This window comes from Larus michahellis, chromosome Z (genome assembly GCF_964199755.1).
Source record: "Larus michahellis chromosome Z, bLarMic1.1, whole genome shotgun sequence".
Lineage (NCBI taxonomy): Eukaryota > Metazoa > Chordata > Aves > Charadriiformes > Laridae > Larus > Larus michahellis.
The window spans coordinates 4,575,160-4,588,867 of record NC_133930.1 but is presented as its reverse complement, the minus strand read 5'-3'; the positions used below and the strand labels follow the sequence as shown (position 1 = coordinate 4,588,867).

At 49.7% G+C, this 13,708-nt stretch overlaps 1 protein-coding gene across 2 annotated transcripts in view; it reads left to right on the top strand.

Annotated features, from left to right (window-relative positions):
* Positions 1-6,233, top strand: part of ARK2C (arkadia (RNF111) C-terminal like ring finger ubiquitin ligase 2C) — a 47,686-nt gene extending 41,453 nt beyond the window's left edge. Inside the window, exons 4-8 of one of the 2 annotated variants that reach the window (XM_074570428.1) lie at positions 978-1,107; positions 2,061-2,165; positions 2,901-2,996; positions 4,167-4,273; positions 5,442-6,233. In XM_074570428.1, the coding sequence (XP_074426529.1) occupies positions 978-1,107; positions 2,061-2,165; positions 2,901-2,996; positions 4,167-4,273; positions 5,442-5,559 (556 nt within the window). In that variant the 3' untranslated portion in view covers positions 5,560-6,233. The remainder of the gene's footprint in view (positions 1-977; positions 1,108-2,060; positions 2,166-2,900; positions 2,997-4,166; positions 4,274-5,441) is intronic. The other variant, XM_074570429.1, reaches the window with a different exon arrangement.
* The last annotated feature ends 7,475 nt before the right edge of the window (positions 6,234-13,708 follow it).

Genomic DNA, 13,708 nt, shown 5'->3' with positions numbered 1-13,708 from the left:
GCTGAGGGACCCTTTGGCTGGAGAGACGAGGGATCAGCTAATTGGATTACAGATGGAGATGTTGTGTTAGGTCTCCTCCCGCCCCCTCCACACGGCGCGGGGACGGAGTTGCAGTTTGTCTCCGTGCGCTGGATTGGGCAGAGCTGTGGCACTTGCCGGGATCTTGGTCATATGAAGTCCTGGGATTGAGCTGAGTTGTTTTTCTGGGGGGACGAAGCACCCAAACTCACCAGCTCTGTTTGCCTGGGCCAGGCTGCCTGCGGGAAGTGGCACCATCAGGGATGTCCTGCTTCATTGGCATTGGCCCGCTGGCTGTGTGACACCATTTGCTACAGCAGTCTAATCCAGAAATGTCTTAAAACCTTTACATTTTCTGTGCAAACAGCAGCTCTGGAGTTCCCTGAGGCTGGATTCAGGCAAGGTGCAGTCTCCCTTGTCACCCCAAGTCCTACCATGACCTGGGCTGGGAGACCTCCAAGGAGTGCACAGGCACATCAAAAAGCCCCCAGATGGTTCCTAGCTGGCTCCTAACAACTACCCAGAACGGTTCATCAGTGTGTCCCCTGACTAATTTGTTGTATTCCTGCAAAATATTCAAGGCAAAATGTAATTGTTTGCAGTGATGGCAGCACAGGGAGGACCTGGTCTGGTCGGGTTGAGTTACTGAGCCTGGGCATCAATTGGAGCCACCAAAATGCTCTTGCTTTGAAACTCGCAAGCTGCATCTCTGCAGCTCTTGACCCCGGCTAACACAAATGCTAACTGGCAGAAAAAACCACCCTCACACTCCTTCATGAGGGCTTGGTGGGCATTGGAGGAAACTCCCTTCCAAGCAGCAGCATCACCCCAGGCTGAGGGACCCACAGCAGCCCAGAGCCCACCAGTGGAGGTTGCCCTGTGGGCATGATCTGACTTGCTCTAAGCCATGCCATCGAAACCGTGCAGTCAAAGCCGTATCTTCATCCTCATGCCCACAGGGACCTCAGTGTCGATGCGGGGCTGACTCACGCCCAGTTCCAGGTCCGGCCGGTCCCTCAGCCCTATCAGCATTACTTAGCTACACCTCGGATGCACCATTTCCCCAGGAGCACATCCTCGACACAGATGGTAAGTGAAACGCTTTTACCGAGAAATGTTTTATGCATTGTCTGCCAGAAGGCAGTCAAAATAAAGGCTGCTATCTTTCTATCACCTGTCTTCTGCGAATCCCACTTATCTCCGGCCGTGGGAGGGAGTGTCTGAAAGGATAATGTTGCATCATTGCACTCTGGATTAGAGAAAGGAAAGAAAAGCTCAGCTGCTCTGGAAAGATTCAGTCCACCACAAGCTGGTCTGCAAAACCTGGGCAGGATGTGAGAGACTCAGCAGTCATTACAAATAACATTATTAATACTGGAACAAATTGTGGGCTCCCTGCATGAAGAAGGATCGGCCGTGTGTGGCTCCCTGTCCCTCAGCCCTGAGGACCGTCCCTCATCGCATCGTTGCCCTTGAAGCCGTCCGTAAAGGTTTTGCATGACCTTTACACAGGTGGAGGTGGGGTCTGAGGAGAAGACGGGCTGACTGGGGTCATTTGCTGGGTGCTGCGTTTGGAGCAGAGCCATGCAGAGCACCGCTAATCCTTAAAGCATCCTCAGAAACCTTGCCACGTTTTTTTTTTTTAATCTCGTGCCCATAGCCAGACCCTGACACCTGCGTACTACAGCGAGCCTTAAAGAAATCAAAGCTTGGATGAAGAGAAATCCACCCATTTAAAAATATATAAAATCCTTCTTTAAGCTAATCCATGTGGAGAGCTTGGAACCGTGGTGTTATAGCAACAGGAATTATTATAACAGATAGTTTATTCAGAAGAAGCGCATGTCTTTAAGTTATCATTTATAGGAGATCTATTTAATAAAAACTTTTTTTTTTTTTGTTATTAAAAGGCTTCCATTGGGGAAGGTGTCAGTGTGCTCTTTCACTTTGAATTTTTAAAGCACTAAATTTGAATCGGGGTACACGAGGGATTTCTATATGCAAGTAGATGCGGCTTTATTCTTCTCCCTCACTTCTCGCAGGTTGTTCACGAAATCAGAAATTACCCTTATCCTCAGCTCCAGCTACTTGCTCTTCAGGGACTGAACCCAAGCAGGCACACGTCCGCTGTGCGGGAGAGCTATGAAGTACGTCTCTTGGGAACTGGAATTGTTATTAAATTTTTAAGTGCTGGGATTCTACGCAAGCTCTAGCATAAACTTGTAAGGCTGTTTTGTGGCATGCCAGCGGCACTGAGTCTTGCAGAAATTTTAATAATAACTGGGAGGCAAAGGGGTTGGGGGTGGTGGGGGTTGGTAAAAGACGGTTTACTCCAGGGTGCCCCGTTCTGGCTCGGGTTGACCCTGTCTCCCTTCAAGTCTGTGAACAAAGTGCGCCAGTTCTACAGGGCTTTGCTTCCCAGCCTGTCAAATGGAGCTCAAATTCCTCCTTAATTTCTGAAATATTGGGTCTCCAGCTCTCTGCCTTTGAACGCTTAGTTATTGGTCCAAGAACCAGCGGTCAGATCCACCATCAAAGCACAACTGATTTGATGAGGTGGTGAGCCCCTGGCCCAGGTTGCCCAGAGAAGCTGTGGCTGCCCCATCCCTGGAGGTGTTCAAGGCCAGGTTGGACGGGGCTTGGAGCAACCTGGTGTGGTGGGAGGTGTCCCTGCCCAGGGCAGGGGGGTTGGAACTAGATGATTTTTAAAGATCCCTTCCAACCCAAGCCATTCTATGATTCCATGATTTGGGTTTGATGTGCATTTCCACTGAGGAAAAGACAGAAGGGAGCCTTGGTTCCCAGCAGGTAGGGTGAGCTGGTGGGACCTTGTGCCCCGGGAACAATGCTGATGGTGCTTTGCTGCTGTTCCTGCACTGTAGGAGCTGCTGCAGCTGGAGGACAGGCTGGGCAGCGTGAGCCGGGGTGCCGTCCAGAACACCATCGAGAGGTTCACCTTCCCCCACAAGTACAAGAAGGTGAGCACCCCAAAACCGCGGCATGGCTGCCACCCCCTCTCAGTTGGCAAAGGGTTGCGGGCACAGAGCGGACAGAAGGAAGGACTTTGGTGGGTCTCAGTCCTCAGGGTTGGCAAGCCGGCACCGTCAATATTCCCCAAAATGGGGGAAGAGTGTAAAATTCAGAATTGGTGCTTTAATATCTTGTGGGGCTCCTGGGCTGAAGCGGTGGTGTAGCTCAGCTGGCTGTTTCTCACTTCTAGGCTAGGAAGCTGCGGGCCAAATTTTCAAAAGGGTCTCAACCTTCTCCCACCCAGCGGGTGCAATTTCCCCCCTGTCCGCACCTGGTAAGAAAGTGCACACACCAAGGGGGCTTCGTGCATGCAAACCCACCCCATTCTGCATGGAAGCGGCGCTGCCCGCACGCTCTGCCGTGAGGGCGCTGGCTCCATGGCTTGGGGGAGCTTGTCCTCCCCTCCTTTTGCAAGAGGTGTCTCCTCTGTTGGAGCTGATCTCCTGCCCATAAGGAAATGGGTGCCATTTTTTTGGGTCGTGCTAAATAGAAAATGGGAAAAGTGCTTGTTTGCATATTAATTTCATATGTTGGTCATCCCTGGCTGGGCAGTAACAAGTAGGGACATTACATTGCCCAAGTTGGAAGTGAGTCAACTCCTGCTGCGCATTTCCTCTGACTGCATCTCCAGTGGATCCAGAAAAATGATATTAATAGGAATGGATGGGGGGACAGGGAGAGAAAATGGGAGAGCTGACAGACTAAGCACCGTCCCATGGCGCAGTGTGGGGCTGGGCCAGTAGCCAAGCCAGCATGGGGCACAGTGGTTGCCCTTCCCGGCAGCGGTGGCCCCCCATGCTTTGGGGTCAAGAGGAGAAGCCTCCAGAAAAGGACACTGTGGGGCCATCCCCACTGCAAGGAGGATGGAGGAGGTGGCGGGGGGCTGTGTGAGGGCAGCAGAGCACAGGCTGCTCCTTGAGGCACTACCACTAACCCCAGGAGGAGACATGCCGACCAGCAGCATGTTGGTGGCTACTTTGGCTGGGCTGTCTTCCCCAGGCTGGAGGATCTGGCTGATAGAAGAAGCTCATGTTATTTGCCTTCCTGCAACTACCCAGGCTTGGGAGAGCGTTAAAAAGCCAAGTCCTAATCAAATTATGTCTTTAACCTTGCTGCAGAGAAGACCACAGGAGGGCAAAGCTGAACCAGATGATGGAGAGGAGTCGGACACCGATGAGAAATGCACAATCTGTCTGTCCATGCTTGAAGATGGAGAAGACGTCAGGTACGATCCTTCCATCTCCTCCTCTGCCTCTCAACGCCATTTGAGTTGTGTTTACTGGGATTAATGATACCATGTGTGGTGGGTTTGTCCCTGTCCTTGTCCTGACAAACTCACTTGGGCTGTTGCAGGGTCTGGGAAACCAAATGCCATTTAGATGGATATTGATATCAGCTGTAGGTGGGAAGAGCTCTGCAGCAGCAGGAAGGTGAAGTTTTTATAGTATCTCCTGGGTGTGGTTCACCTGCTTCAAGGCTGTGCCAATGAGCCAGGTGGCAAGTGTCAGAGAAGGATGTGTCCTAGGTCTCAGACAGCCATCTGGAGCTCAGGGACGTCAACGTCTGAGCTTGACAGATAGAATGACCAAAGTACGATAAAATGAGTGTACACATGAAGTCCCAGAGAGTTTGGCTTGCAGCCAGGATGGAGCTGCTTTACTGTAGAACAAGTGAGATTACTCCACCCGCATGGTCACAGGCACCATCCTAAGCCAACAACAAAACCCCAGTTGTCCCTCACGGATGTCCCCAGGCTCTTGGCTGGGTCAAATCTCTGCTTGTGACAGAGGATGGGGACAAGCAATTGCAAGGGGTTGAGCTACCACGGCTGAAGAAGCTGCAAGTGGGCAGTGCAGCTGCACACGGTCCGTCTCCTCACCCTTTAATTGCCTTAAACCACCAAGAATATCTCCGATCCTCTTGCTGTGCGTCTTTGTGGTTCAGGGTCCCTCCAGCTTGCGAGGGTGAGCGAAGAGATGACACAGGTGATGTAGTTAAAAAGCAACAACACTCTGTGGGGCACACCAGACACACACATGGAAGCGGTGGTGACCCACCTGACTGCTGTGATCAAGAACCAAGAGGTGTTAGAGTAAAACCTAATACTCGTGAAAGGCTAAAAAGCAGCAGCCAGGGCAGTTAATAACCGGAACAACTCAAGTTAGGAGGGTGTGGAGCTTTTTAAAAGGCTTTTAGCCAAGAAGGACACTGTCTCTGACCTATTGTCCTATGTGAGCTGGCATGACTGGGGAAGGCTGTAGGACCTAGGCAGCACTGGTGTCACTACATTGGTGCTTCCCCATGTTTGAAGCAGCTCTGGCTGCTCCTTTCTGGGTCTTCTTGATCCCCTGGACCTCCTTCATCCCAATGGGGTGGTACTTCTCTCTCTGCAGGCGGTTGCCCTGTATGCATCTCTTCCATCAAGTGTGCGTGGACCAGTGGCTGGCCACCAGCAAGAAGTGCCCGATCTGCAGGGTGGACATTGAAACACAGCTCGGCTCGGACAGCTGAAAGGACTGGCTGGACACACCATTTTCCTTACCAGGTCGTATGGCCATAAACCCTTGCAGCAAAATTTTTGCCTTCTGAGCCATTTGATTGAGAGGAAAAGTCTGCAGGCACATTAGGGAGGAGGAGGCGGAGGAGGAGGAGGCGGTACAATATCTAGCGGTAGGAGATATTGCACATAACGCAGGATACGGGCCCGGTGAAAGGGAGCTGGCATTCCCGGAGCTCAGAGACCCCGTGCTGCAGAAGATTTAGTGTTGAACATGAAGGAACTAGTTGTGGTAGTCTGGCCTGTCAATCCTGCATTTCATGAGGATTGTATATATACCTCTTGAATACGTAGAAACATGTTAGGGGTCCTTTAGCTATTTCTATGGATGGCAGCTGGAGCATGTTAGCTTAAGAAATGTTGTGTTTGATGCCCTACTCATCTTGTGGTGGACATGTTGCTGTTACCTAATTTGCACCAAATATTTTTTCATAGATTCCTTATTTTGGTGCCTGATTAATACATTGCAGAGGGGGAATAAAGAGGTCAAGCTTTCCCACCCTTGGGGTGGGGGGAAGAGGCGAAAAAGCAAAATCCTGTTTACAGTCAGAAGGGTTGCGCTCTTTGCCTCAGCCGCGTGTGCTTCCTTTCCTTGCGTTTACAGTGTGTTGCAAATCTAGAGAAGCTTAAAAAAATAAAAATAAAAATTGGGAATGAAATGAATGAAGCAGTAGGGAGAAGCTTCGTTCCTGCTTATCTGCTGGTGCTGGACGCTTTCTGTTGGGGCACGATATTGGAGTAGATGCTGTTTCTTTGCTTTCCGTATCTTAACGAAGTCGCTTGGCATATCGAAATCCAAGGAAGGGCTGTCTTCATGATTGCCATTGTCCATGATGCTTTCTCCTGTGAGCTGTGAGGCTGGTTGGCTGCTGCCAGCACTGGTGCAAAATGATGGTGACTGGACTCGGGGCCTATAGCTGTGTTTTGGGGTATAATAACGCCGGAGAGGTGCTGAGAGACGCACGCTGCCGACTCCTCTTCCATGCAAAGGCCTCTCTGATAACAGGATGGGAGAAAACTCGATGCCCTCAAGGCACTGCTGAGGCCACGAGCATTTCGGCGTGGGAGGGGAAGGCAGGGGGGAAGGGGGTTTGCTGCTTTCTGGGTTGTGACCCTGCCGCAGAGCAGGTGCACCTGCACCCGCGCGTGTGTGGATGCACGTTTCAGGCTGTATCCGTACGGGAATGGAGAGGTCGTTGGAAGGAAACGTAACTGCATTAATGCTCAAAACAGAATTGGGAGGTAGTCCCCGAAGGAGCGAGCTGTTGCAATCCAAGCTCCCCCTGAAATAAAGACCTTCGCACACCAACCACAGGGACCGAGCTGAAGACGCTCTGGAGAGCCGGCCTTCACAACGAAAAACCTTTTTTTCTTTCATTTCTTTTTTTTTTTTTTTAATACTTTTTTTTTTTTGCATACTAAGGAAGCAAAAGAAAGATGCTGAGGAGCAAGGGGAATTGGTTGGGAACATTATATATTGAAAATACTGATGTGGCAAGGACGATTTCTGGCTCCCCTGAGCATCTGCTTCGCTGGAGCCAAGCGATGCTCTCCAAGAACAATCATAAATTACCATCAGAGAGATCGTGGGATTCCTGTGAGCTGTAATTGGAAAACACCAACCTCAGAGGCACCCCAGAGATTTTTTTATTCCCAGTTGGAGAGGGGAGGGAGAGAGGGGAGCCCCACAGGGTGCAAGGATGCAGGAGCCCCCTCTCTTGCTGTGCCTGTGCAGTTAGGAGGGAATAGAGGAGGACACGTGCTGGCATATAAGAAAGATTCAAGGAAGAAACTTTTTACAGTGAGGGTGGTGAAACCCTGGCCCAGGTTGCCCAGAGAAGTGGGAGATGCCCCATCCCTGGAAACATTCCAGGTGAGGTTGGACGGGGCTCTGAGCAACCTGGTCTGGTTGAAGTTGTCCCTGCCCATGGCAGGGGGGGTTGGACTAGATGGCCTTGAAAGGTCCCTTCCAACCCAAACCATTCTGTGATTCTATGATTATATGATATATTTACCACCCAGGGCAAGAGATGGCTTCTCAGGGGTTGTGGTGGTCTCAGCCCTGTTGTCCATGGGTCAAGGAGTGGTCCATCAGTACCTATGGGGTTTGCTCCAGCAGCAGCAGATTGAAGCATCATTAAAAAGAATACTAATAATATGGACAAGCAAAGCAAGGTTTTGCTGGTAAAATACACTGTAAGCTGGTCTGGTCTGTCCAGGCGTGAGCTGGGGGCAAAGCAGGGGGAGGAACGGGGCGACTGGGACCCCGGCCTGGCAGGGAGGGATGGAGAAGCGCTTCCAAACCGTGCGTTTTCTTAAAGCCTATGCGAAAGTGTTACTATTTGCCTAATGAACAAGCACAGTTTTTACAAAAAAAAAAAACAAAAAAAAAACAAACAAAAAAAAAAAAACAAAATGAAACAAAAAAACCTTGGTGAAGAAAAGCACCAAACTCCCGTGGTCTCGTGTGAGTGACTGATCCCGAGGTGCGTGCGAATTTACAGCGTCTGGAGTTGCATCGGTGTGTCAGGTTCCTTTGCGTTTAAATAATTTGTACGAGTAGGTTGCGATAATAGGGTGAGTCTAAAAAAAAACAAAAAAACCGAAACAAACAACAAAAAATCTCTAGGAACAAAACATTGATAGTTTACAGGGTTTTGTGAGTTTAAATGCCTTATATTTAACAATCATAATTTATGACTAACTTGTAGATATTGTGGGTTCTTATTTAATTATTTTTATAGTTGTTTTTTTTTGCATTTTTAATTATAATTTATTTATTTAGAAATTAATACTAATTTTTTTTATTACTCCTATTACCTCATTTTTGCATTGTTTCTGGGAATGGAATGCTTTGCATGCGTCGGTACTTTAAAAAAAAAAAAGAAAATTAAACATGGGATGTGGGGGGTAATGCTTATCTTGTCAAAAAAAAAAAAAAGAGAAAAAAATCAGGGTGTGTGATTACAAACTGTATTACTGTGGTGCTGTTACCTTGGATACATTCCATAAAAATGCAAACCTTTGATTCTGTATGCTGTGACATAGTGGAAAACTGCAATATAGTGACTGTGTTTAGCACATATATATGAATATTATTTGCACTCATAATCAAACTCTGGTGATCCTTTCCCCCGCGCCCTTGCGCATTGAAGGCGATTTGACGGCGCTCTGCCAAACCAAAACTTTTCCGGTCGATTCCCGCTGCTGCCCGGTCCCCGTCGCCGCCGGGGATGCCGCTGCCGCTCTCGCTGCATGCGTTACCCTGCGATAACACCCGGCGGGCCCCCCCCGCCACACGGCTGTGCTTGGGGACAGTGCACGCATTTAGCGCAAGGCTCTGCACGTTTGCTTCAAAAGGCATGGAAAGAAGCCCCAGGCATGGTGGTTCTGTCCGATTTTTGGTGCCGGTCGGTGCTCCGTCTGGCTCTTCTCATCCTCTGCGCGTGCACCCAGCTGGGCGCCATGGGGAGGACGAAGGGATCGATTGAGCCTGAGCTTGAAGGCAACAGAACTGAGGAGTTTATTGCAATTTTTAAGGGTTGAGCCCTGGTCCAGCTGAGAGGGGCTGGGATGGATGCGGGAGCGATTCGGCATCCTTTGTAATGCCTGGCCATGATCTTTTTCATACCCCAGCCGTGAAACGTGCCTGCAGCAGAAGCCCTTCAGCGCTGATCTTCTTGACTGATGGGTTTCATCCCCCCCCTGTTAAGGGGGAAACCTCAACTTGGAGCTTTTTAATCCTCTGTAGAGCTGGGACCTGCACCAGAGCCCTCCTGTCCTCAAGGAGGGGACCAGCCCCGAGCTGACGTCCCGCTCCTGCAGAGGTGGCCAAGCATCTCCATCCCCATCCCCAGCCACGGCCGCGCCGCTCTCGCAACGCGCTGCCCTTTCCCAAAAGGCTCTTGAATATCAAGCGCTCGAGCCTCTCAAGAGGGTCAGAGCACCCTTGATGGTATTTTAAGCTTTAAGCCATAACCACTCTTGGTCAGCGCAGATGCTCGGCCGTGTATGGACAGAAAGTGGGGTTCGATGCACATGCCCAGCCAGTCCCCCTCCCTCTACCCCGCCAAAAAGGCTTTGGGTGAATGTCTCTTTTGGGTTAGAAAGGCACAAAAAGGCTGTATCTTAACATGTTTCTCTCTGTCCCTTCAGGGTGCTGCTCTGCTTTGTTGACTTTGCCTTACCCTAGGTTGAAAACCAGCCTGTGTTGTTTTTTTCCTTGCTGCTCTGTAACACTCCTCCCCGGTAGCCCGGAGCTGTGGTTTTAAGCCATGCAGGGACAGGGGTCGGTTGTTGCCCTCCTGCCCCCCACCTCCCGCCAACAAAGACACTGCAAAAGGGATCAGTAAAACAAGGGGTGAGCGAGAAAAAAGTCCTCTCCTTTAATGACCCGGGCTGGTGAAAGGATCACCCACATTTTTGTACTCCTACTGCTGTTCTGTTGTGCTGTGCAACATTTTGCTACATAGACTATTTTATAGAAGAAAGCTAGAAAAATATTTATTATTAATATTAAAGCAATAGTGCATTGAAGAAATGAAAAGACATTAGAAATTGTGTAAATGCTTAGATTCACTTTTGGTGGATTTTTTGTACTTTATTTATAACTAATAAAACAAACTGCATTGCTAACTATAAACCTGTGCCACACAGAAGTCACCTGGCAGGGCAGTCTCCTGGTCTTTATTTACCGCTCGTTCCTTGTTTCTTTGGGTCGGAATCAATTCTCTTTTCACTGCTTACGCATTTGGCCTTTGATGTGCAAAAGAGATGCTGCTGGGGTATAAAATCCTCTGCCCAGCTGGTTTGCAGAGGCTGTTGGTGCCCGAGCTCCATGGCAGCAGCAAGGTGAGGTTCTCCACACCACGCACACCACCGTGCGTGTTCTCCTGTGGCACCAGTTTTGTGATTTGGTACCAAAATCGCCTTCTAGAACCAGGCTGGAAATCGCCTGTTAAAGAGAGATTTCTCCTCTAAACACAGCCCACGGTGCCCGTAGGATCTCTCCAGAGAATCCTGCGGAGATACCAACAGGTCCTCCAACCTCCCGGTGGAGAAGCATCTCCCTCCCTGTGGGTCTCCTGTTTAATAACTAAGGAAAGAGAAACTTAACTGGAAGAAAAACAAAAAAATCCTCCAAACTAATACAGATGTATTTGAGGGTATTTTCAATCCTTTTGCTACCTGAATCCAATGGGCCATATACCCAACTTTGCATGCTGCACAGCTCGTTTCGTAGGTCCTCTTGCACTTTTATTTTTTCTCACATTTTTGAATGGTGCCAGACTCTCCTCCTACCGACTCTCGAGTCGGCTCTTCCTCCACATGCATTCCGTGTAGAAAGGCTGAGTCCAGTCCCCAGCTTTGACTGCGTGATTAGACTAAATAAGCCTTGGAGACAGGCGGCTGCTGGTCGTACAGATTTGGCTCCTGTAGGCGAGGGGAATCGCTGGCTCCTCCAGCATCCAGCAAAGGCTGCGTAAGGGATGCTCCATATTCGGGGAGTATGAAGCTCCCATTATAGCAAGCTTTAAAAAATTCAGAAAACAGGTTAAAAATGACCCGCTGGACCAGCTGGGGAAAAATCTCAGTTGCTCGCTGAGATCTTGCTGATGTCCTTCGAGAGGGTTAACAGCTCTGAGAAGAGTTGCTTTGAGATGGCAATCGGTGTTGCTTCAAAGCTGCGTGATCTGATAACAGCCCTGCCGAGCACAGCCAGAGGAGAGGGGTTGTGCCCAGAAAGGTACAACAGCGCGGGCCAACGCGTCTTTATTCAAGTCTTTACTCGCTTCGAGCATCTGCTCTCACAGCATCTGCCCTGGGGTCGGGAAGCTTAGCCCTTATTTATGTTCTGTAGTATCTAAATCCTCAGCTGGCCCACAGGCTGCAGCTCAGAGCTGTACAACCCCATCAGTGAGTATCTTTTTGCTTGTTTGTTTGTTTGTTTGTTTGTTTTAAATAGAGCTTTTTTCTAAGTCAAAATGGACCTCTGCACATAACGATGGGGTAAGGGAGATTGTAAGTGGGATACTTACTGCCCTGTGTTATTCTGCCTTCCTGCACGTAAGGTTGGGGTAGGTGTATGATGCCATCAAAAATGTTTCACAACAGTTTCATAGAGATTTGCAAATAATTCTCTGTGTCCTGCAGCAAGAGACAACCGTTCCCTCTTAGCACCCCACACTGCAAAGGACTCCTTGGTTAGACTTGTTTTCACTGGCAGCACCCAAGCGCTTTTGTAAACACAGCACTTCATTGGGCTCCCAAAACGATGGGGACCACAGGGACGATGGGGTAGCCTGGTTTTGCAGACTCCGCCCGAGTGCTACCATCCTTGTCCTTTGCTCCTTCTTCTCTATGTTAAAGTTTTTTGGATGAAGGCATGTGCCTTAAAACCCCACCAATTAAGAAATAAAGAGCAAAAAATGGTAGAGGGCAGTGGGGGTAGCAGGAGCCGTGCATCTGCCTAACGTACAGCTTTGGGATGCTCTGCCCCATTGCCTGAGCCCTGCAAAAGGCACAGCGCTAAGACAATTTTGGCTTTTCTTCTCCCCAGTTCTCCACTTAGCCAAGAACGTGTTGGTTTTAGCAGCTTAATGCGAATCCAGCCCTTGGAAAAACTCCACTCTTGCCTTATTACTTCTGTAGCATTAGTTGTTGTAGCAACAGAACGACTCCCCAGAGCCAGGGTGGGGTTGAGTTTTGCACAAACAAGGGGCATTTTTGAAGTCTATAGAAGAAAAAAAGCAGAGTTTTTTTCATGCTTTGCCAAAGTTGCCTTCCTGGGAGGCAGCGAGGTTGCTGACCCCGTATCGGCAAACTCCCCCTTGGTCCTTTTTAGGGCAGCAATGCCTGGAGTTCAGCACAGCTCTTGGGTTAAACATGCCCATCCGGGGATGGCAGGTGGATTTGATGGCAAATCAGGAATCTGCAATCCCATCTCTCACTTATGCAGTGACTTGGTGACTCCGAAGATGTTCACTCCCGCTTCAACAGGACCTCAATCCACAGCTGCAGCTACTTGCTATATGTGATTACTCCCAGATGTGAGCCCATCTCATCAAGCAAGCTAAGGATTTCTCTTTCCTCCTTGCCCCACACAGGAACGGTGCGTGGATCCGGAGCTGCCCCACTGCTCAAGGGCTGGATGCACGGAGCAGTACAGGTCCCACATGCATCACAGTGCATTTGCTCAAGGGCTGGCAGGGGTTAAACTGCTGCCATGCAGCAATGCTGTAAAACCAGCATCTCTGGCGTCTCTGAACCAAGTGGGTGCTGACTGGAGCCAACTGGAAACTCTGTCATTAGAACATTTTAGTGGGAAAAACTCTTATTTCACTGCTGTGCACATTTGTCTAAAAATGGGACAAATCTATTGACAGGGAGGGTTTTTTCATGGCCCTGGTAGACCGGGGTGGGAAGGAAAGCGGAGAGATCGAAAGCCTGACCCTTTTTTCGTTTCACAACACCAGCTGGGGAACTGCTGCTTTGCAATATTGCTGCACAAGCGCACCAAAAGCCAATGCTCCAGACTCTGCTGATGGGAACCCCTTGGCTGTCCAGGCAGCCTGAGCCCCATGCCGGCAGGGTCCCAGGGATGGAACGTGCCTGCTGACCCCAGCACCCACCTTCAGCCCTCCCGAGGCACGTTCTGCTCCTCCTGTGAGCTCCCAGCCCTGGCTCAGTCCTCACTCAGAGCTTGGTAGCACCTGTCCGCGGCGAGGAGGGAGAATACAGCCAGTAAAGGCTGCTATTATTCTTCCCATCCGTGAGTAGTTGATCATTGATGAGGTTGATTACTGGGCTCATTTAAGTAACTTGCTCTGCTCCAAAACCATAAAGATTTCTAAAATGAATTAGTCTGAACTACCATTTGCGAGCTGGCACAGACAGCCCTGAATAAGCTCAACTCGCTTCCCTGGTGCTTGCTGTGGAAAATAAAGATGCAGGACTTCCCTCGTGGGGCTTTGGTGGGATGCAGCAGCTTTCCGATATCTAGGAGCAACCAACAGCACCTGCAATACACCCCTAACTCCTGTCTCAGCATCACTAGCCTTTGCAGGGGCCTCCTTTGCCCATGGCCAGGCAGGGACTCAGCAG